This window comes from Drosophila busckii, chromosome 2L (assembly GCF_011750605.1).
Source record: "Drosophila busckii strain San Diego stock center, stock number 13000-0081.31 chromosome 2L, ASM1175060v1, whole genome shotgun sequence".
NCBI lineage: Eukaryota > Metazoa > Arthropoda > Insecta > Diptera > Drosophilidae > Drosophila > Drosophila busckii.
The window spans coordinates 2,760,151-2,783,644 of NC_046604.1; the positions used below are offsets into that span (position 1 = coordinate 2,760,151).

At 36.9% G+C, this 23,494-nt stretch overlaps 3 protein-coding genes across 3 annotated transcripts; 2 read left to right on the top strand and 1 right to left on the bottom strand.

The window, feature by feature from the left end:
• The first annotated feature begins 373 nt into the window (after positions 1-373).
• Positions 374-2,307, top strand: LOC108600667 (CG11630). The gene has a single exon (XM_017988366.2). The coding sequence runs from the start codon at positions 689-691 to the stop codon at positions 2,291-2,293; it is 1,605 nt and encodes a 534-aa protein (XP_017843855.2). The 5' UTR covers positions 374-688; the 3' UTR covers positions 2,294-2,307.
• Positions 2,308-2,634: 327 nt separating this feature from the next.
• LOC108604203 lies at positions 2,635-3,344 on the bottom strand. Its single transcript, XM_017993567.2, has one exon. It carries the CDS (start codon positions 3,291-3,293, stop codon positions 2,703-2,705), a length of 591 nt encoding a protein of 196 aa, XP_017849056.1. The 5' UTR covers positions 3,294-3,344; the 3' UTR covers positions 2,635-2,702.
• Positions 3,345-10,129: 6,785 nt separating this feature from the next.
• On the top strand, positions 10,130-11,540 carry LOC108594875 (fibrinogen-like protein 1). The gene is made up of 3 exons (XM_017980016.2): positions 10,130-10,212; positions 10,275-11,320; positions 11,380-11,540. Exons 1-3 carry the CDS (start codon positions 10,135-10,137, stop codon positions 11,504-11,506), a joined length of 1,251 nt encoding a protein of 416 aa, XP_017835505.2. The 5' UTR covers positions 10,130-10,134; the 3' UTR covers positions 11,507-11,540.
• Positions 11,541-23,494: the final 11,954 nt, after the last annotated feature.

Genomic DNA, 23,494 nt, shown 5'->3' on the forward strand with positions numbered 1-23,494 from the left:
TTGAGCAAATGATCTCATTAACTAAAATTTGCAAATTTGAATGCAGTTAATTTGGGTTGCCTACTCAGGAGTATAACAAGCCATAGAAGTTTAAAATCGGACAGCTTTTCGCTGAGTTAGAGCTTAGGCCAGTTGAATATTTCACACAAATTTGTGCCGTTTGTTTACTCTTTTGTTTATAAATTGGCCAAATAATTTTGTAGAGCATACTTGTTGTAGCTCAATTGACTGTTTTGCCACGCCCAGTTAAACTGAATTTTTAGAATAGTTATAGCTGCTTAAACAAAAGGTAGCATTGATTTTATTGCCATGAATTGTTCGAAAAAGTTTTAAGATTCACGTTGTCAAACAATTTCAACAGAGAAAATAAATTTTAGCAAAAATAATTGCAGCTGCTTTAAAAAAATAAAAATGAGCGTAAATCGGAAATATATGCGCAATTTACTGCTTATAATAATAATCGGCTATAGCTTCTACTACTTTATGCTGAGAGCCACGCAGGAGACGCCGGAGTCTGCACATTCGGATGTGCAGCAAGGATATTTTGTGAACACCACAGGCTGCCACATGTTGGCCCTGAAACCGATGCCATGCAACATTGGTGAATATCTGAAGCCAATGCAGCTGAAGCCTTGCCGCGGCAAGAGTCTCTTTCGAGCCGAGACTGTCGAGGGGTCGCAACTACTTGATGTTGGCCAAAAGCGAAGCGAACATAATCAGCGCATGCAATGTGGCAAGCATCGAGAGCATAAGCTGCAAGTACAAGCGCGTTGAACGCCGCAACGATGCAGAGAACAGTTACAGCAATGCGAGTGTATTCAGGTTGCAGCCGAATGTGGCAGCTTATGCTGTGGCAAGTGGCGCGCTGATATTGCGGCTCAAATGTTTTGGTCGACACGAAGCTTTGATCTATCACGATGTGCATTTCTTTTTGCCTGCTCCAGCTCCGGCAGCGAATCAAACGCATGGCAAGCGACTGTCGGTTATGATCTTGGGGTTGGACTCCATGTCGCATATGCATTATCTACGCATGTTGCCACAAACGGCGTCATATGTGCAGCAGCTGCCACATGTCGAATTCTGGGGCTACAATCGTGTCGGGCGCAATTCGTATCCGAATCTGGTGCCTCTGCTGAGCGGACTGAGCGAGCAGCAGCTGGCGCGCAATTGTGAGAATTTTAATGCCAGCTATGATGATTGCAACTTCATATGGAAGCAGTTCAAGGCGGCGGGCTATAATACAACCTATGCCGAGGACAGTCGTGGCAGCACCTTCAACTACGCCAAGCCGGGCTTCAAACAGCCGCCTGCGGACTTCTATCTGCGTCCTGTTATGGTCGAGATCGATAAGCACACGCGCAGCAGTGTGGACAAGGAGGCGCTGATACACTGCAGCTGGGATCGCAGCTATGGCGCAGTGCTGCGTGAGTTTCTCTACAGGCTGCTGCCGCACCTGGCAGCCGGGCCGCACTTTTCGTTTTTCTGGGAGGTGCAGGGTGTGCACGACTATTTCAACTTTGCCCCACTGCTGGACGCGCACTACACGCGGCTGCTGCAGCAGCTGCAAGCCGCGGGCGTGCTCGAGCATACGCTGGTGCTTTTTATGGCTGATCATGGGATTAGACTTGGCGCGTTTCGCAACACTGGCCAGGGCATGCTGGAGGAGAATCAGCCCATGCTCATTGCGCTCTATCCGCGTTGGCTGGCCGAGGCCTATCCTTTGGCCCTGGCCCAGCTGCACGCCAATGCGCACAGTCTGGTCACCACCTACGATTTGCATGCCACCATGCTGGATCTGCTGGACTTGCAACAGCTTGAGCAGACACAAATCCAAGTGCGCACTGCTGCCCTGAGCAATGCTCGCGGCATCTCCTTGTTCCTGCCCATACCCGATGAGCGTGACTGCCATTCTGCTGGCATTCCCTCGCAGTTCTGCCTGTGCCACAAGCTCAGCAGCATCTCCACCAACGATGAGCGAGCTCAGCGTGCTGCGCGTTTTGTGGTCAAAAGCATTAACAATATTCTAGAGGATTACACGCTGTGTCATCGCCTGAGCCTGCATGAGCTGCAGGCTGCCTATCTCTACGATCTCAGCCTGGACATAGATCAGTTCGAAATCAAAGTGAGACTGCGCACTTGGCCTGGCCTTGGCGGCTTTGAGGGCACCACCAGATTCACACACAATTCGCTTACACTAATTGGAGCCATCATTCGCACCAATCGATATGGCAATCAATCGTATTGTGTGCATAATTATCGCATCGAAATGTACTGCTATTGTTTGTATCAATAAAGTTTAAGCCAAGCTCGTGCATTTATTGAAAATTCATTTTTTTAAATTTGTAAGTGATTTTGCTTTAAGAATTTTTTAATTTTCAATAGCAAATCTATCTAAATAGTTCGTAATTAGCTTTAAAATATTTTATATTTTATGTTATACTTTTGTTAATTATCTAATGCATTACAACAAATGAATCGAAACAAAATTATTGATGCCTTAGGCAATGTTTATTTCTATTGTTTTTAATATATTAAATGTCTGTTGTTTTCTATATTACACTTTTGTTAATTTACAACCAATAAAGTTGATGCCCCATTGTTTATTTTACAATAATCAAAAATAATTATGAGCTCTAATATTTTATTAGCTTGGCAAAAATTTCTGTATAATTTTTCTGATATTTGGCACACAACGAGAGTATTTAATAAAAGTAAAAGAAATAGGATATCTTTTGTTTAAGCCATTGCGTAAAGCTGCGCTTCTGAGCAAGTGCTCGGGGCTTGCGTGAGGCTAGAGCCTGTTGCTCCACTGACGCCTCAAGCGGAGCCTGCGCCAGCGTCACATCCGTTTTGCATATATCTATGGCTGGATTTTCAGCTTTGACCTTCACCAATATATCGCCGGCATAGCCAATGCGCTGATTATTATAGCTCAAGGCAATGCGACAGTCCAAGAGCGTTTCATACTTCAAATACATTAAATTTGATTTCGTAAAACATTTCTCGCCAATATGTCCAATGTCCAGAAAGAAGCGATAGACCAAATAAGCTGCGTCTGCCTGATAGCCACTGATTGAGATCCAGAACGTATTTTCTGCTTCTTCTTCTTCTAGCTCGCGTGGCATGCCACCAGCTGTGTCCGCTTGCTTGCTGGTCAACAACTCCAGCTGCTCACTCGCTGTGCTCTGGGCCAACATCGACGACTGTTGCTCCGCCACGACGCCCTGCAGGGTTGGACTCAACTTTTTTTTGCTTGCACGTGCTAAATGTGACTTAAAGTTCAATTGCTGCATATTGAGTGAAAATTTTCGAATAAGTTGACAAAACTAAATGAAAAGCATGACGTTAAGCCAAAAGCAATGTTTGTTTAGCAACAATAATTTTAAATGTTAACAAAGATAGCTAAATAAAATCTGTTAAAATACAACTATTAATTCCAACTTATCAAAGAATTTTTCTAATATTTGTATTTTTTCTATTTTATTTTTAGCGCACGATATCCGCTTACAATAGTCGGATTTACATCAGAGAGAGAGAAAGAGAGAGAGAGAGAGAGAGAGAGAGAGAGAGAGAGCGTAGCTTAACTGATAAACAATAAACAACAAATTGTTTCATTATTTACATTAAATGCTTTTGGTTTTAGTTTTAATGCCTAGCTGCTAAATTGTACTATTAATCATCAAAACATTGATTGACAATAAATAATATGTTAATATACATAAATGATTTGGCTGCGTTTTATTATTTTATGGAAAAGTAACTAAAAGTGAGAGAGCGGCCTAACTATTGTCATTAATGCAAAGACTACTTAACTTACTTATCTTGTATATCCACCATACTTATTTTATCTATAGTTTAGTTTTTATATTCAAAATTAAATTAGTTCGTTCTAACCAAAGTTATGAGCAAAGGAGTAAACTTTAACAAGCTCTAACTCTGCAAAAGTATGTCCGATTTCAAAGCTATATGCCTTGTTATACTCGTGAGAAGCTTTGCAATTAAACTGCATTGTAAGATTTTCGATATTTTGGGATTGACTATCAAATACCAATGCAATTCTCATATGATCAATGCTTTGATAATAAAAGTCCCATAGACTTTGTAGTTTTTAGAGTTTAAATTTTTATTTGTTATTATATAATCCATCTTTTCATTTTTAGTTTAATAGTTAATTTATATTAGCTGCTTATTGTTATAAAATCATGCCGAAGAGCTACTTTTTGTTTGAACTCAAGCTTTGCGCAGCTATAACTCAACTAAAACACGTCCGATTGGCATGTTTTATACTGTCTTGTGTGTGGGCGTGGCATTAACAATTAAAATGAGCATAAAAACGTTTAGATAACACACTTTTTTGCGCAGTTATGAACAAAATAGCAAACAAACAAGACAAATTTCTGTGAAGTATCGAACTTTGATAAGCCGTAATTCCTTAAAGTGGCGTCCGATGTCAAAGTTTAATGCATTGTTATACTCGTGAGAAGCCTCCCAATTAAACTGCATTAAAATCTGGAAAATCCAAGAGATTCGATTTTTTGACAAAATTCCTGATGGCCAAAAATCGAAAGTTGTAGAATGCAAATTGTAATGATGCAACTTTATTTTTAGCAGCATTACGAGTATAAAACAGTAAGTTGTTTTAAAGTCGGATGGGTATTAACAAAGTTATCGCCAAAAAACAAACTTGATTTTGGTTTATTTTCAAGCTTTGTGAGGCCATAACTCAGCTAAATACAATCCGATCGGGATCTTTTTTGCAAAGTTATGTTGGCGTGGAAAATACAAATAAAACGAGTATACATTTGTATGTTTTAAAAGAATATTTGCTCAAGTTATGAACAAAATACTAAACAAGCAAGTAAATTTATTGTTAATTTCAATCTTTCACAAGCTGTAAATTACCCAAATTCTATCCGATTTTAGAGTTTCATAGAGTTTTTACACTCGTGAGATGCATGAGAATAAAATTGCATTCAAATTCCTTTTAAGATTTTCGATATTTTGCCAAAAGACGTGATGGCCAAAAATCGAAAGTTGTAAAATGTAATAATGCAACTTGGTTTTTAGCATCGAAATAAGCATGCAGCAGTAAAAGAATCGGATGATTTTTGAACAAGATATGGCTAGAAAACAATGCTGCAGACTTGTGTTTGTAACTGATGTTGGTAATGCTTTATTTCACACTTTGTTGAGCTGTATCGCAGTTGAGTAATAATGAAACTAACCCAATTGCATTTCATATAAATATTCAATTTGAACTGGGCTGTGGCATCTTGCAAAACGTAAGTAGGGTAAGTATGATATGCTTGTTATTGTTGCTGTGTTGCTGTCCCAGTGTTGGCTGCAGATCTGTTGCATTGTAAGCGGAGTGTGAGCGCATTCGAGATCAGCAAGTGCAATAATCCCAAGGAATGCTCTTCTCTTTCTACAAATAAAAACACATATTTGTTTTAATTACAAGTAATATCAATAATAATGCTAACAACTGTCACTTGGCAATAAACAAAATTTGTAATTATATAAAAAGTAATGATTAAAGTATTAAATAGTAACAATATCAATGTGGACTGCAAACTATTGACTGCTCTAGATCAGCATTGAAGCTCGTTGTATTAGGTTTTTAGTTATTTATAGTTATATAATAAAAAATAATTGTAAAAATGTTTTTTTTTTTTAAGAATAAAGATGTAGATTAATTGCTTTTTGACTTACTTTCTTGCAGAGTTAGTTCATGGCTTGCGTGTCATTTGTTTGACGAGTTCCAGGGCTGGGGATATTGTAGCTCCTTGCTATAAGTAGCTTTGGTATATGATATGCGAACGAATGATAAAAGACAAACGCCGCTCTCAACTAGAGATCAAAACAGAGTTACATCAATAACAAAAGATTGTTACATCAATTAACAAAGCATGCGTTCTACAAACTTTTAGAAGCTCTAACTCAGCGAAACAAAATCCGATTAAACTGATTTATACCATGGAAAAAACAAATAAAATAGTTGCAAAAATTCATCAATAAACAAGTGGACAGGTTTAAAGTGGGCGCCACCAAACATTTAAATCCTTGACTAGGGTTATCGCAGAAACTACACGCATGCACTACAAACCATACACACAAAACAGGCTTAACGCGTCACAGCTCGCCTTTCGCTGGTAGCGTCAGCAGCGACGCCGCCGCTGCGGTCGGCAGCGACGTTTTGTATGGCGCGTCAAGCACGTGCACCCCGCTGTCTATATTGAAAATTGAATTTAGAAAATAATTCCTAAGTTATTTATCCGATTGTTCTGAAATTTTCTCAATCTGTCGAAAACATGACTAGGCATTTTGTGATTTATTTCAGATTTTTAAAGATTTTTGTACTGCCTTATATATAGTTTTTTTTTTTTTTTTTTTTTCGAAATATGCGGGGAAGCAGCAGAATAAAAAAAAATAAAAATAAAAGCGTAGTGTCTGGAATAGGAGCACCTACATACCAAATTGGTTGCTCTAGCTCTTATAGTTTCTGAGAACACGCACCCATACAGACGGACAGACGGACATGCCTATATCGACTCAAGCTCGCCGAGCTGATAAAGAATATATATTTATGGGGTCTGCCACGCCTCCTTTTCTCTGTTACTACATTTGAGCAACTTCATAATAACCTTTTTTCCATTTTTTACAAAATGTCAAGTGTATAAAAAATACTTAGCGAAGTTATCAACAAAAAGAGCGTACAAACACAGCACATTTCCTGTGAAATATGTTCATAGCTCGAATTCAGCCAAATGACGCTGCGACTTTCGAGTTTCATCGCCTTGTTAGATTCGTAAGATGTATGCTAAAACAAACCTGCATTCAAACTTGAGAGGAGAGAGTTTTTAAATATTTTGGGCAAATTTTTGCCAAAAATGAATGCCCCGTCTTCATTTCTTGCCCATTTCCAAACTTTGAGAAGCTATATCTCAGCCAACAAAAATCGGACTGAAGAAGTTTTAGCTTAATTACCTCATAGAATCTAAATAAACATATGCTGTTGTGTTTGATCAATGAAAAAATATTTTTGTCAAAGTTATGGCAATAGAACCAACTCTGCAGAGTTACTTTGTGTTTAATTTCCAACTTTGCTAAGCTATAACTTAGCTAAAAAAAATCCAATTGAACTGTTCTATACCATTTTATGTTTGTGTTGAAAACACAATTAAAATCAGTGCAATAGTGTATAAAATAAAAATTATTTGGCGAAGTTATGAACAAAATTGTAAGCATGCCAAATATTTGTGCAATACCAAGTTTTGATAACTGTAGAGCTTTATGCATAAAATTCAAAATATAATGATACAACTTTGTTCTTAGCAACAAAACAAGCATGCAGCAGTAAACCGTTTAGGAATCGGATGATTTTTGAGCAAGATATGGCTAGAAAACAAATGCTGCAGACTTGTGTTTTGCTCATTTCAATGCTGTAACTTATGAATAAATGTTTTATTTCAGACTTTGTTGAGCTCTATCTCGACAAGTTAATTATAAAACTAAAAGAATTACAATTAAAAAATAACTAAATTCATTTTGAATGTAATAATTCAATTTGAACTGGGTAAAACTTGCGGCTGGCGTAGCTAAGTATGACGGATGGAACAAGTAAGTATATATATGTATATTTATTATTCTTGTTGTATTTGTGCAGACACCTCCTTGTAAAGATCTTATAAAAAGCGTGCATTTTAAGAGAAGCGAAGGGTGGAGCGCAATTGAGAACAAACCTAAATCCTTAAGAATCCTTTCCTCTCTGCACAAATAAAAACACATATTGAGTTTGTATCTGGCGTAGTATTTTATTAACATTTATTTTTTTGAGTTAAGAATGAATATATACAAATAATATCAATAGAATAATTTATAATAATAATATTAACTAAAATAATAGTAATTATTTGGCAGTAAACAAAATGCATAATTATATAAAACTAATATTAATTGTATTATGTACAACAATAACGTAAAGCTATTACTTTGGACTGGCTTTAAATTTCATTTGTAATCACAATTATAACAAAAGATTAAATGTTAGTTGAACAATTGTTTGTCTATACTACGCCTATTAGTAATCAATAAATACAGCTAACTAAAGTTAAAGTTGCTTCAGAATCATTTCAAGCAGCAAAGTTATCATTGATGTCGACTGATCATTAGTCCAGATGGCTTCCGCTCTCAAGGATGTGGACTGCAAAGCGGTGAGGTCCGCAGCTATTGCCCTTGATGTTCTCCTCAAGCAGCGCAAGTACATTGGGCGGTAAATAAAATACAATAATTGTAAAAATGTTTCATTTTTTGATAATAATAAAGATGGAGTTTAATTGCTTTTTGACTTACTTTCTTTCAGAGTTAGTCAGTCATTTGTTCAACCAGTTCTAGGTCTGCATATTGTGGCTGCCTGCAGCTCATTCAGCCAAGTAGCTTTGATATGCTGGGCTAGCAGCTCCAGCCGTTTATTGGGCTGTTGGCCCCTGATATGCTCAGCGACTTCAAAAGTAAGCACTAAGTCCTCTAACTGCTTTTGTTGATATCTATATATATTTATATGATATATTCAGAAAACATAATGCAAACGAATGTTAACATTCAGTTTGAATTGAACGCCGCTCTCAACTGGCGGAACAAATAGAGTCCAAATGATTGCGGGCTGTAACTGCCATTAAACTGATTTATACCATTATAAACAAAGCAAGACAAACTTATGAAGCAAGACAAACTTTGATAAGCTGTAACTCAGGCTGGGCCAGCACAATTCAAATGAGCATAAGTTGTATTTTTTTTTTAAATATTATTGCTTATTTTCTTTCACTGCGTGCACTGACAACTGATTATTTGGCAATTCCACAATAACAAAAACAAAATATGAATCATTAACAAAAAGAATATATTGAAGCTTTATAAGATTGAACTAAATTCATTGTGAATGTTATAGTTCCATTTTAACTGCATAAAAGTAAATTGTGGATACTTAAGGTAAGGTTAGTATTTTCTCAACAGTTTGCTCACGTTTTATGTCTTCAAAGCTGATCTGGCAGATTTGATATTCGATAGAAAGTCTTTCTAATGGCGTAGCCTTGAAAATGAATTTTATTTAATTCAGCCGTCACCTGCTGATAAATTTTGTTTGTTTGCTAATTTCATTAAGTTTCCGATTTGCAAGTACAACAAAAAAAAAAAACATTTTAACAACAACAATGAAACTTTTTTTGTTGTTGTAAAATTGCTGGCTAATTTGATTGCTGCTAAATTGTTGTTATTGTTGTACCATAAATTGTCTATAAAATTTAAATAAATATTCAAGCTCAAAGGGATAGTTTATATATTATATTACTTATTTATATATATGTCGGAAGGCTCTTATGGCGTTGATTTTTCTGTTTATTGTCAGACATTTTTATGAGCGGAGCGAGTCTCAGCGTGTGCGTCCTTTCACTTTTCACAAATCAAGACCAACTAGGTTCTCAACTACTCTAGATCTTCTCGTTATCTCCTTATCTCAACGCCACACTGAGCCACACTGACGACTGCATATACAGTCCTCTTACTATTTTAGTACTGAACAATTACAAAAGGATTCACCTTTTGTAACACTTAACCATTCGCTTACATAGTTGCGCGCGCAATTCAAATCATTAACTACGCTCCGACATATATTTATATTATTTACCAATTAAAATGCACCCAATACATATTGCTTATCATTCAAAAATTATATATAAAATTCCAATGTATACATCTTACTCTTATTAAGTTATTTTTGCTCAATAACATTGCAGATATTGACAATAATATTGTTAGCATGCGAAAGTTCACTTCGGAGTGTGTAATGCATTTTGCTTTTATATATGTTTAGTCATTTATTTTATGCTTAAGCTGCAGGCCTTATTATACATTTAATTTCAAAATAATCAAACAATATGCTGCTTAGTCATATTTATATAAATGTAAAATATATATTTCTTATCTGCGCTTTGTTCGTCTTATCCATTCCTTTACATATAAATGCATTTATTTAAATTTATATAGCACTTCATCATGTTTATAATTTCGCCGTCTTCATGGCGCAGCTTCAGTTAACTTTAAACCTTACACTGGGAAAGTTCTTTCAATAAATTGAATATGTGGAACTCACATTGTGTGTTATCAGTTATAATGCTGCTGCTTTATATGCGACCCAATTGGGCAGCTGATGTTGTGGTAGGTCAAGTGCAAATAAATCAGTTTAAATATTATTAAGCAGCTAATGCTGCCAATTGCAGCCATGTCAACACTCAAGCGAATCATCCGAGGAGTGCAGGACGTATTGCTATAAAGTCGTGAAGCCTTTATTGCAGTATTTTCATATATCCTCCGCTAACCAGGAGCGATTCCATAAACAGGAAATTGCGTACAAGGAGCAACAAACTAAGCTTGCAGAACAACAAGAAGCTCTGAAGAAAAGCGACAAACTCAAGGATTCTTTAATTAGTGAAAAGGATAAACGCATCGATGACTTGGGTAAACGCATTATAGACTTGGATAAGAAACTAGGAGCTGGCGTTGAGGCACAAAAGGAAACTTTGAAGAAAAATGAGCAGCTTCAAGCGAAAGTCAATGAACTACAAACTCAACTTAAAGTACAGCAAGAAGCTCTGAAGAAAAGCGAGGAACAAGAGAATTCTTTATTAAGTGAAAAGGATAAGCGCATTGTAGATTTGGATAAACGCATTGCTAACTTAAAAGAGCAAATGAACGACATGAATAAAAATAAACAATTCGAAGATAAACTGATAAAATTTGTAGATCGAGCTGAATGGACTAGCTTAATGCCTTATGGCAATGATTTTCAAACGATAACTCTACCTGGTGCGAAGGCCTTCCAGGTGCCCTTTGTCTCAAATTTGCCGGGATGGGTTGTAATTCAACGCAGGATGGATGGCTCCGTGAACTTCAATCGAACATGGGAGGAGTACAAAAATGGATTTGGTAACCAACGAGGTGAATTCTGGCTCGGGCTAGAGAAACTTCATCTGATGACGAGGTATTGGCCACACGAGCTCTACATACAGCTGGAGGATTTCAACAACGACAAACGATATGCCCGCTACAGCAATTTCAGAATTGGGAGTGAAGCGGAATCTTACGCACTAATAAGTGTGGGAGAATTTGCTGGAAATGCTGGAAACGCACTACAAAATAATAAAGTCGAGTGGCGCCATATTTATATGAGATTTTCAACACCGGACCGTGATAATGATAATTTTGCTTATTTTAATTGTGCTGCTGATTACGCGAGTGGTTGGTGGTTTAATAAATGTTTTAGGTTGTAAGTATAAATGACTTTAAAAAATTATACAACCTGCTAAATTATATTTATTTCTATAGTAACCCTAATGGACTTTATGTGCGCACTAACACTGATCAACAACATGATCAGGCAATCAGATGGCTGGAGTGGCAAGATAGACCACTGAAATTCGTGCAGATGATGATAAGACCCACCAACAGTTAAATAAAAATATTTCTAAATAAATGTCAAGTATACTGTCAAGCGAAATACTAAAATTCAATTCAAATAACAAATAAACTTTTGCAAGTTTTGCCAGAATACAAAATTAATAATTGTAGTACTTGCAAATATATTGTTTATAAATGATAACGTATACTTGATAGGGAAATGTATATTCTGGCTTTAGCTTTCAGTAATGCGTAATTGGCTAAGTAGCCAAAGAAATGAAAGGGGGTAAGTAAAAATGCATAATTAGTAAAATATATAAATGTTTATAACAAAAACATAATTGATAAATTTTATACTAATTAGTATAGCATTAGCAAAAGTTAATTAGATGAAACACTAAAATGTGAATAATGAAAATATGTAATTGAATGGAATATAAATATTTTGGATGAGTCATAGCTGATTACAATCAGTGCATATAATTTTTATAAATTATAAGAATTATTATTAAATAAATATACATACATAAAATATATTTTGAGCACACATTTTTATTATTACAAAACACTAAAAAAAAATTATAACAATTTTGCATTTGTGACACAATTTGAAATATAAATTATGCGTTTTATTCGAGTTAAGTTCATGCTGCTGTTTAATTTTCCATATGCACGGCAAACATCAAACGCGCTTTGTGCTGTGTTTCTCTTTATTTACGCCTAATTAGAAACTATTTACGATACAATTGCGTAGATCGTAGATTATATTGTCTGGCTGGCGTACGCAACAAGTTCAAAGCATTTTGAGCTAAGTGCACTAAATAAAATATTAAAAATTGCTATTGTTATGAATAAGAACACATATATTTACGCTCAGTCTGGAGGTGGGGCGACGCCCACCCACATGCATTGGCGGTCTGAGGAGCGCAACAAAGACCATCGATACGGAAGTATCTTTCAGCTGCTCTCAAGATTAAAGGCGGCGGCTGTGGCTTCCTTAAAGCTTCCAACACTTCAAAGGTGTGACGAACCTGTTGCTGCCGCCGTCGCTGCTTATTATGCATAATTATAACAATTGAATTATATACTTGCTGCTGCTTTTGTTTATGTGTGTGTGCCCTTTGAACTTTGCGCTCTATTGTGCTCAAGTGTGAACTGATCCAGTCGAGTTTGCCTTTGGCCTTTCAAGTGTGCATAGGTGTTAATCAGCTGTGAATCATAAACTCTAGCTTAGATCAAAGTTTCTTGCCATTTTGCCAGCTGATAAAATAATATGAGCTATGTGCTAATGAAGCTTGATGCATTCGCCTTTTGTTATTTGTTAATATTTGTACACAGCAGTGTCTAAACATAAAACATAATGGAACTGTAATGTTAATAAAAAGCGTGTGAGAACTTTAATCGTAAGAATTTTGACCTAAAAACAACAAATTGAAAAAGTACAAACAAGCAAATGATAATTAAGCTTTATTAAACAATTAATTTATGTAATATTATTTTATGAAATAATAAAGCACAAAATACAACAATAACTAACAACAATTAATATAATAAAAAGTTTTACTTATTCTTATATTCAAACAAAATTTACAACTTGCTACTCATAATATAGCTTTGTTTTTTAAATATATTTCTTTAATTTAAGGTACACTAAGCAATTGATATCCTAGCATACGAATTTAGTTCTATTTTTTTATTTTTTATATTACAGCAAATAATAAATTTAAAATTTATTTATTTCGTGTTATTAATTTTGTACTTGAACTAATAAATCAAATAAGAGCTGCCTTCAACTATTTGCTTTCATTTGCTAATGCTAATGTTGTTGTTAACGCGTAGCTAAGAGTGTCTATGGCGGGAGGAGGGGGCGCAGCGCAAAGTGTTGATGTGGGTGGGCAAAGTAAACTGCGGCTGGCTTGGCAGTCGTTGTTGGCGTCGCTGTCAGCGTCAAGCGCTGACGTTTGCCGGCACATTGCAGCAACCCACACCAATGCATCGCAGCGCTCAGCGCTTCCGCTCTCTCACTTTGCATGCACTGCATGCATGAAATAGAGAGACAGAGAGAGCGAGAGTTCAAAACAAGCACGCTCTTGTTTTCTTATAAGTCTGAGAGCGTTAAATCCAATTGGCACTCTCTCTCTCTCTCATGCTCGCTCTCGCGCAGTTACATTGCCCCTTTTGCAGACGCTGCGCTGTTTCATTGCCAAAGCGTTCCGCGCTTCCCCTGCTGCCCCTGCTAAGCCAGCAGGCTCTCTTTGCGTTTGTCAGCACGCGCTCTCTTTGTTTTTTGCCAATTTGTGAGTTTTTATTTTAAAATTTTGCTTGGCCGCTTCCCCTTTGTTCTCTCGCACTTGCCGTCTCGCTTGTGCACCCAATGAGCTGCTCTGCACGTTTTTCTAGTGTTTAAGTTTCTGTGTGTGTGTGTGTGTGTGTGTGTTGCTACGGCGACAGCCAAAGAATATAGTTTAATTATAAATGTATTATTTAAAATAAATAAAATACTAACAAAAACCTATTTAAGCAAATTTATTTAGCATAATATTTGTAATAAATGCTCAGTTGATATTATTTATAATTATTGATTATACATATATTTTTAATAAACACTTTGTTTTGTATTACAAATTTAAACTGTCAAAATTTGGAAATATATATCAAGCAATGTCAAGATCGAGAGGCGAATGCGCTCAGCTGTGTGCGGCGGCGAAGCTGCAGCAGAGCAAGAGCACGCCGGACAATTTTCTACACAGAGGCGGCGCCACTTTGCCCCACTGTGGCGGCAATTGTCCGGCCAAGCAGATGAGGCCAAGACGCAAGTGCCGCAAGGCGGCAAAGCGACGCTCGAAGCGTTTGGACTTTATGCGCAGATACCGCATCGAGCTGCCGCATGCGAACAGCTGCTGCTGCGGCGAGTGTGGCAAGAGCACGCACCGGCAGCTGTGGCATGAAAAGAATCGCAACATAATCCAAGCGCTGGCCAAGGCAACCAACTGGTGCGAGAGCGACATGAGCGAATTTCTCTACACGCTGAGCATGCAAAACTTTGCCAAGCTGCTCCAGCCGCGACGCGCGGCAGCAAACACGTGCAATGACGTGCCACTGTGCAACTTCGATAGCTGCGACCACTACATGGGCATCTTCGATTGCCAGGGCAATCTGCGCAATCCGTACTATCCGGAGTCGCTGCTGAAGCTGCTGCGCATGATGCAATCGATGTTGCCACCGCAGCAGCAGCAGCAGCAGCAGCAGAAGCAGCAGCAATCGTTGCCGCAGCGCCAACGCCGACGCAGAGCAGAGCGCGCTGGCATTGCGGCGGCAAGACTGAACGGCCTGCGTCGCCGCTTTGGGTTGCATGAGAAGCACGAGCTGAACGCCAGCAGCTTGCGCTTTGGCCAGTCGCTGGGTCCGAAGGCAGCCAACTGTAGCAGCTACAATGCTTGCAACATGAGTCCGAGCTACGATCCCTACGGTCTCGGCTTGGCGGGCAATATCTTTGGCGCTGGTGGCAGCGTCTGGGCGGGCAAAGCAGCGCCCACTGCGCCGCCGCATGTTGTCGATGCTGCCGAATTGAATCGCTTGATACATGCGCTGGCCGCGGAGCGTGGCAAGCTGCAGCCGGCGTCGCCTGTGTTCGATGCTACAGCGCAGAGCAAGCAGCTGCTGCAGCTGATTGAGGCAGTGAAGCGCAAAATTGGCTTGAACAAGGATATTGGCGCGCTGCTGGCAGCGCTGCGGCAGCTGAACTTGCCACAAGACGGCACCGAGCTGCTTGCCAGTCGCCTTGAGCTCTATCAGCGGCTCAATGGCCGCCTGCCCGACTTGGATGCTGAAGCGGATGCGCAGTCAGTTGACGGCCGCGTTGGCGGCGTTGGCATGCCACAGTACTTGCAACACTACTTGCAACAGCAGCACAACTTGCGTCAAGCCGATTACTACAATCGACTGCTAAGCAATGCGCTGAACTACGAACGTTATGGCAACGACAAAGCGCTGGACGCCGCCGCCGCCACCGCTGCTGCTGCTGAGTTTGAGCAGCTGCGCCAGGCTGCATCCAGCATTGGCAGCCAGTCCTCCGCCGCTTCGTTTGCCGCAGCGCAGCCCAACTTTGAGCGCAATCGCCCAGCGCGTCGTCCATCCAAATATCCAGCGCAGAATCATTATTTCTATGCCGCCGCCGTGCCCGTGCTCGTCCACAAGCCCTTCGATCCCAAGCAGTCAAGCACTTGGCTACGTCGTCATCCGGATGCGGCGCGAGTGAACGATCTCGGAGAAATCATAGCGACGGACAACATCAAGCGCTATCGCCGCAACTCCGTGGAGCGGGAGCTGACAAAGGCGCGTCAGCTCTTCTCCGTCTCGAGCAGCTACTATGGAGAGACGCCGCAGCCGCCAATGCGTCCCAAATTCCAAAGCAATAGATTTCGCCAGGCAACGCGTTGACCAGTAAACATTTGAGGCAAGCCTATGGCACTATATACGATTTATTTAAATGCACATATCGAATGTTTGTTTAAATAAATTGTATAATTGTCATAAGTGCAGCTAAAACATTTTCTTGAGTTTCTTTAATTAATTAAAAAATATTGCCAATTGATTTAAATAAAATTAATATATTTTTTAAAATAAAATATAAGACAACTTTAGCATACAAATTGCAAATTTAAATGCAAATAATTTCGAAGATATTAATACGCTGCGTTTTAGCAATTTTTTTTTTTCAATATTGTAGTTGCGAACTTTTTTTTTGTGATTTACCGTGTTGTTGTTTTGAAATAAAAATAAATAAAATTTGCGCAATTTAGCTTGAGTATAGAAGCAACTATATGCAAAATTTGATTGCTCTAGCTCTTATAGTTGCTGAGAAACAGACGCTCATACAGACGGACGGACGAGCGAACATGTCCATTAGTCTTGCTGTTGCATATTATAGCGTCTGCCACGCCTTTTTTCTGTTTTTAACTGTTACATACATTAGCACAGCTCTCTAATACCCTTTTTCATTTTTCAAAGTGTATAAAAATACGAGTGCTAATTTTTAAATAATTTTTTTCATTTAATGCGCATACTTAATTTTTGATTTGATACTTTGTCTTATTATTGATTTATTTATATTGCAAAATATATGCCATTTGCTTATCAATTTTATACTATATTTCAAAAATCTTTTGGCAAATATAAATACTGATTAAAAGAATTTCATTGAAATAATACTTTTGCTCTCGATTATCATTATCATATAACATTCAATATATATAGCCAACCACAAAGTAAAGACTTATCAGTATTATATATAAAATATATATATACACACAGCTGTGGGACTAAATCATTTTAACTTCGTGGCTTATTTTGAGACTAAATATAATTTGTGATTTGATTTAATGACGTGTAGTAATTTGTTGGCTCATTAAGTTGCTTAAATAGAAACAAAAAAGGAATACAGCAATCAGTTTGGAGCTGATGCAACTTGCAATATAGATATGGCGTATATATATATATACATATTTTTAACGAGCAGCCAGAGCCAGCAACAAACAAAATGTTTTTTATTGCAGCAGCAACACTCAATAAAAGCGAATTATTCGTGTTATGTTTGGCTTTTGTTTTCCCCTCGTTTTCTACACTTTCTTTTCGTTTTTCTTTTTTGTGGCTACATCTACGAATGTGTGTGATTGGTAGAGTTTAATGCTTTAGCCCTTTAGTTTATCTACTAAACTTTAAAACAAGAGCGAGATAGAAAAACTCCATACACTAGGCTATTGTTGTCTAAATGCTTATGGGCAAATTTTTTAATTAATTTTAAATTTTATTTTAGCTGCAAAATAAATGTATTGCAGATTTAAATATTAATTTATTACATTTTTACTACTAACATACGCATACACATAAGCGATTAAGTTAAATATTACTTTTTATTTTCATAATTTATATGCAGTCTTAAATTCTAACATAATATTTCAAAACCATATTATTTATATCAATATAGAATAGATAATATAAGAAATAAAAGGTGAGGGGGGGGGGGGGGGGGGGGGGGGGTGGAGAGAGAGTGAGCACGAATTAATATTTAAGATTAGTTAAGGTTTGGCTTTGGATTATTTGGCTTCGGTCCGGGTTCACACGAGACTTTTATATAAAAATGCTGAAACAACAAATAAATTGTACGCATTTCAAAAAATTTATTTAAATAAGTAAATAAGTAAATAAGATTCCCAGAAAGTATTTATATATTTTAAAGACTATTTTTGCGCATATTCAGGTCAAAGATCACTTAATGTTATAAACGAGCATCCATTATCATAATCTATATTATATAAACCTTTATACAATAATGTTGATTATGCTTTCTTTATTTGAGTGTCAAAGATCATTTCCGCAAATGAAAATTCTGACGTGTACTTTTACCTCATCAACTATATGCTTGCTGATCCTTGAATACCAATTTAGTTCTTTTTTAAATAGTGCTCTGAATTCACAACATGCGTATTCAGTGTTATCAGTTATATTGTTGCTGCTTTATATGCGACCCAATTCGGCAACTGATGTTATGGTAGGTCAAGTGTAAATTTATGTTTTAAATATTAAAAGCAAATCAATGCTATTTTTGCAGTCATGCCCTGCAACAAGAGAACCAAACGAGGATTGCAGGACTTATTGCCACAAAGTCGTGAAGCCTTTATTGCAATATTTTCGTATATCCGCTGAAAAGAATGATCAATACGAAAAGCAACAGGGAAAGCTGGAGCAACAGCAAGCCACTATAAAGCGGCTTGAGGCAGAAAAGGAAATTTGGAAGCTTCAAGCGACAATTCATGAACAGCAGCTCGTTATCAATAAGTTTGAGTACAAGGAATTACTCACCAATTACACCAAGCAACGGGAGCAAACTACCAACGTTGAGGCCCAAAAGGAGTCTTTGATGAAAAGCGAGCAACTTCAAACTAAAATCACTGAGCTACAAACTAGACATGAAGCACAGCAAGAAGGTTTGAGGAAAAGCGCCAAACTAATAAGTGAAAAGGATAAGCGCATTGTAGACTTGGATAAGGAACTAGAAGCTCGCGACGAGGCACAAAAGGAAACTTTGAAGGAAACTCAACAACTTCAAGCGAAAGTCAATGAACTACAAACTAAGATTGAAGAAAGCGACAAACTCAAGGATTCTTTAATAAGTGAAAAGGATAAACGCATTGCTGACTTGAAGAGCAAATACAGAACATGAATAAGAATAAACAATTCGAAGATAAGCTGATTAAATTTGTAGATCGAGCTGAAGCGAGTTCCTGTCTCCCTTTTGGCAACTCTAATGACATTCAAACGATACGTGTAACGGGTATTGAAGCCTTCAAGGTGCCCTGTGATTCAAAGTTCGCTGGCAACGGATGGACTGTCATCCAACGCAGGTTGGATGGCTCCGTGAGCTTTGATCGAAACTGGGAGGAGTACAAAAATGGATTCGGTGACCTGCGTGGTAACTTTTGGCTCGGGCTAGAGAAACTTCATCTGATGACGAAGCTTCGGCCACACGAGCTCTACATACAGCTGGAGGATTTCAAAAACGAAACACGATATGCACGCTATAACAACTTCTCAGTTGGGAATGAAGCACAATCTTACGAACTCTTAAGTTTGGGTGACTTTACTGGAAATGCTGGAAACGCACTCGAATACGGTGATTGGGGGGGAGGTAAGGCAAAGAATATGAAATTCTCAACCCCAGAGCGGGATAATGATAAAGCCGATAATTATAATTGTGCTGCTGTGCATGCAAGTGGTTGGTGGTTTAATAAATGTTATTCATGGTAAGTATAAGTGATTTTAAAAAATTATACAAACTGCTAATTTCATTTATTTCTATAGTAACCCTAATGGAGATTATTTCAATACGAAAACTGATGAAAACCATATTCTATCATGGGATACATGGCATCATAAACCACTGAAATTCATGCAGATGATGATAAGACCCACCAACAATTGAATAAAAATGTTTCTAAATAAATGTCAAATATAATTATGCAATCGATTAATTAAAATTCTATTAAAATAATAAATAAAGTTTTGCAATTTGTAGCCTCAGATTAAAAAAAAATAACAATTGTCTGCTGTTTTTTATTTGGAAAACTGAATTATTGTTGCTGTTTGACACAGATTACGTATACTTGATATAAAAAAAGTTCACTTTGGCTATAGCTATCATTATTTTTCAAGAGCAATGAATAAATCAAAGCAATTGAGAGATTACTAGGAACGCAGCTTAATATGATGAGTATATATTATTAGTGCATAAATTGCTTGAACATTGTTAAAGTTGATGCCAAACATTATTTTAACACATGAATTTACTCAAATCGTCATAGCATGCGCATAATGCTGATAATACTAAAAATATTAATGATAGTGAAAGATCATTTGCGCAAATTCTGACGTGTACTTTCACCACAATACTTAAATTCATGAATTTATTAAAATGCGGGTTATCAGTTATATGGTTGCTGCTTTATATGTGCAGTCATGCCCAGTTTCCAGGGAATCAAATGAGGATTGTAGGACTTATTGCATAAATCGGTGAAGCCCTTCATTCTAATTGCACTGAAATTCCTGGCAGCCTGATAAAACCACAAGAATATAACAAAAATGTTCTAAATAAAATTCATGCCAAATTTCAAGTCCCTAGCTTTATTTAAAGACTTTTCAAATAAAATTAAACTTTTGTAAAATGTATTGTCAGATTAAAAATTGAATAAACTGCAGGCCTTATTATTTGCAATTCTTATAAATTTAACAACAAAATAATCAAACAATACGCTGCTTAATCAAATTTATATAAATGTTAAATATATATTTCTTATCTGCGCCAGTTCATGTTCGATTTGTTCGTCTTATAAATTCCTTTACATATAAATGCATTTATTTAAATTTATATTACACTTCATCATGTTTATAAGTTCGTCGTCTTCATGGCTTAAGTGAAAAGGATAAACGCATCGATGACTTGGGTAAACGCATTATAGACTTTGATAAGAAACTAGAAGCTGGCGTTGAGGCACAAAAGGAAACTTTGAAGAAAAATTAGCAGATTCAAGCGAATGTCAATTAAATACAAAATAAGATTGAAGAAAGCGACAAACTCAAGGATTCTTTAATAAGTGAAATGGATAAACGCATTGTTGACTTGAAAGAGCAAATAAGCAACAGAGATAAGAGTAAACAGTTCGAAGATAAGCTGATTAAATATGTAGATCGAAGCTGAAGCGACGAGCTGTGTTCCTTTTGAAAACTTCCAATGATATTCAATCGATACGTGTGCCTGGTGCGGAAGCCTTCCAATTGTCCTGTGATTCAAAGTTCGCTGGCCCGGGATGGGTTGTAATTCAACGCAGGATGGATGGATCCGTGAACTTCAATTGAAACTGGGAGGAGTACAGAAATGGATTTGGTAACATGCGTGGTAACTTTTGGCTCGGGCTAGAGAAACTTCATCTGATGACACGAACTCTACATATAGCTTGAGAAAATGCTGCAGACGCACTGACCAACATTAACGTCAATTATAAACATATTAATATGAAATTTTCAACACCGGACCGTGATACTGATAAATATTATGGAAAATGTGCTGGAAACAGTGGTTGGTGGTTTAATAGTTGTCATTTCTGGTAAATATAATATAATATATAACTTAAAAGTTTGCATTCGAATGATTATTTTCATCTTTAGTGATCTGAACGAAAGATATATATCCACCAATACTGATGAGGAAAACATTGTTTATATTGAATGAATGACATGGCATAAGAAACCATTGAAATTCGTGCAGATGATGATACGACCCAATATAAAATAGAAATTAAGAAATAAATTCTATATGAAAGTAAATCAAAAAATAAATGCAGTTGGACAAATTAGATTGGAAATACATAAAAGCTTTGAAAAATGTTAATTAAAATTATTATTTCAATAATAAAACTAAATAAATAAAAATTATATGGCACCTATTCGCTAATGTTGTCTTATTGTGTGTTGAGCAGAAAACTATTTTCAGAACATTTAATTGTTTAGATGGAGACTCCTCAAAATGTATTAAAAGAAAATTTAAGGGTTTGAACGTTCTATGGCTAACAATTGCATCATTTATTTAACACCCGACTGCATGAGCAATTTTACATTTTTTATTCATATTTGGTAATTAAAACGCTTCGGCAATAAATATTATATATGTATAATGCTTAGTTGGAAACTAAAATATATAATTTAACAGAAGAAAGCTTTGGCTTATTAAAAAAACAAATTATACTGCACCAAAAATTTGTGTAAATTGAGCTTGAAATTAAGGCTGGCAGATTAATTCAAAATATTAACTCAGGGGCTTTTAAATAGCAGCAAAGTTAATGCTGATGAGTAAATAATATTAAGTATGCGATTAAATGAAACATTGATAAACTATTGCTACTGGCTAAAAACTAAAACAAACATCAATCAAATAATGAAGCTTGACTGAGGGCGGAGGCGAAGTTTGTGTGGCGGAAATGAAATATTGTGCGACATTTTGATGCACATCCGCAGCCTGTGTGACGTCCAGCGCTGTTCGCTGTCAGTGTCTGACATCATAATAGTGTCATTGTCAGCAAAGCAATTGCAATGTCACTGTCTGCTCGAGTGGCAAGCGGGCAAAAAAAAAAGATATTTGCAAAACAAGCGAGTGAAATTTTTGGTGAAAGAGTCATAAATCAAATGGCAAAAAGCTAAACAAAAGCAATTAGAAAGTCAGAATGGCGCTACATATGCTGCCTCTATGGCTGCTGCTGCTGCTGCTGGGCATAAATAAACAATGCAACAAGGACAACAGAGCAAGAGCAAGAGCAACAGCAACAGCAACAATGACAACGACAACATTTCATCAACGCAAAACGAGCGAAACGTTTATCAACTGCTCAAATGGCCATTAAATGTGTTGCATGCATCAGTGTGTGCGTGTGCATGTGTGTGCATGTGTGTGTGTGTGTGTGATGGCATCAACACCCAGTTGGCTACTGCACAGGACTATCTGGCTGGACATTCATCAAACGATAAATTGAGTGAATGACTTCATGAGCTCGCTGCCAAAGCGAGCGCACTTCCGCCTACAATTGACCACGCCCACACACACACAAGCAGAAAATAAAAGTACTGCTTGCTTGCTGTCTGGACTTGGAATTGCCCACACATCCTCTGTCGCTCAGCGGCTGCATTGCAATTGTTTCACATCACACATACGCACCGTATGCTGTAGTTTATCCATTCGTCAGTCAGTCTGACTTTTCACTTGTGCCTTAGGCACATTCATCATTCGGCTTGTGTGTTAGCTGCTGCTCTTAATGGCGCACACTTTGTCCGCTTTGATCACTCTGCTGGACCCAACGCGTCGTCCTTGCGGCATGTCCTTTGCCCACTGCAGTCTTTCACTTCTGTCTCTCTCCCTCTCACTCTCTTTTAGTCACTGAGCACTGCAGTTCATTGAGTCATTTGCATGTTTATACATGTCCGAGTCAATTTATCTTGACCGAATAGTTTTTTTTTTTTTGGCACGCTTTGCTATTTATATTTATTTTGGTAAAATAATGCAAACATTTTGAATAAAAGCAAATAATCGTATATGAATATAATAAAAAAAACTATATTTAAATAAATCCTTTAGCTAAATCAATTACTATATTCATTGCTAAACAGCAATCATATATCTATAATTTCCTATTCATTTTCAACTCTTAGTTGAACTTTTTGCAATCTGACAATACGAGAATATTAAAATAAAATTTAAAAAATTATTTTGTACATTATAAAATATGCATACAAATATGAAAATATTGCAAACTAAATAGTTAATTAATTTTAGGTTAAATTTTTAAATATTCAAATGCCTAAATATAAAATTATAAATTGGCATATATGCAAATTATATATAGAAGAAAACAAATTTAACAAACTTCGGCAAAAACAATTTGTTAGAAAATATCTAATAATTTTATTTATTGCAACTTAATGTTTTGGGCTGAATAACTCC

Bases quoted from the DNA above. Each gene is read 5' to 3' on its own strand.
- LOC108594875 (XM_017980016.2), top strand. From the start codon at position 10,135: ATGTGGAACTCACATTGTGTGTTATCAGTTATAATGCTGCTGCTTTAT. The intron at 10,213-10,274 runs GTAGGTCAAGTG...TGCCAATTGCAG, and splicing joins ATTGGGCAGCTGATGTTGTG to CCATGTCAACACTCAAGCGA. The intron at 11,321-11,379 runs GTAAGTATAAAT...TTATTTCTATAG, and splicing joins TTTAATAAATGTTTTAGGTT to TAACCCTAATGGACTTTATG.
- LOC108604203 (XM_017993567.2), bottom strand. From the start codon at position 3,293: ATGCAGCAATTGAACTTTAAGTCACATTTAGCACGTGCAAGCAAAAAA.
- LOC108600667 (XM_017988366.2), top strand. From the start codon at position 689: ATGTTGGCCAAAAGCGAAGCGAACATAATCAGCGCATGCAATGTGGCA.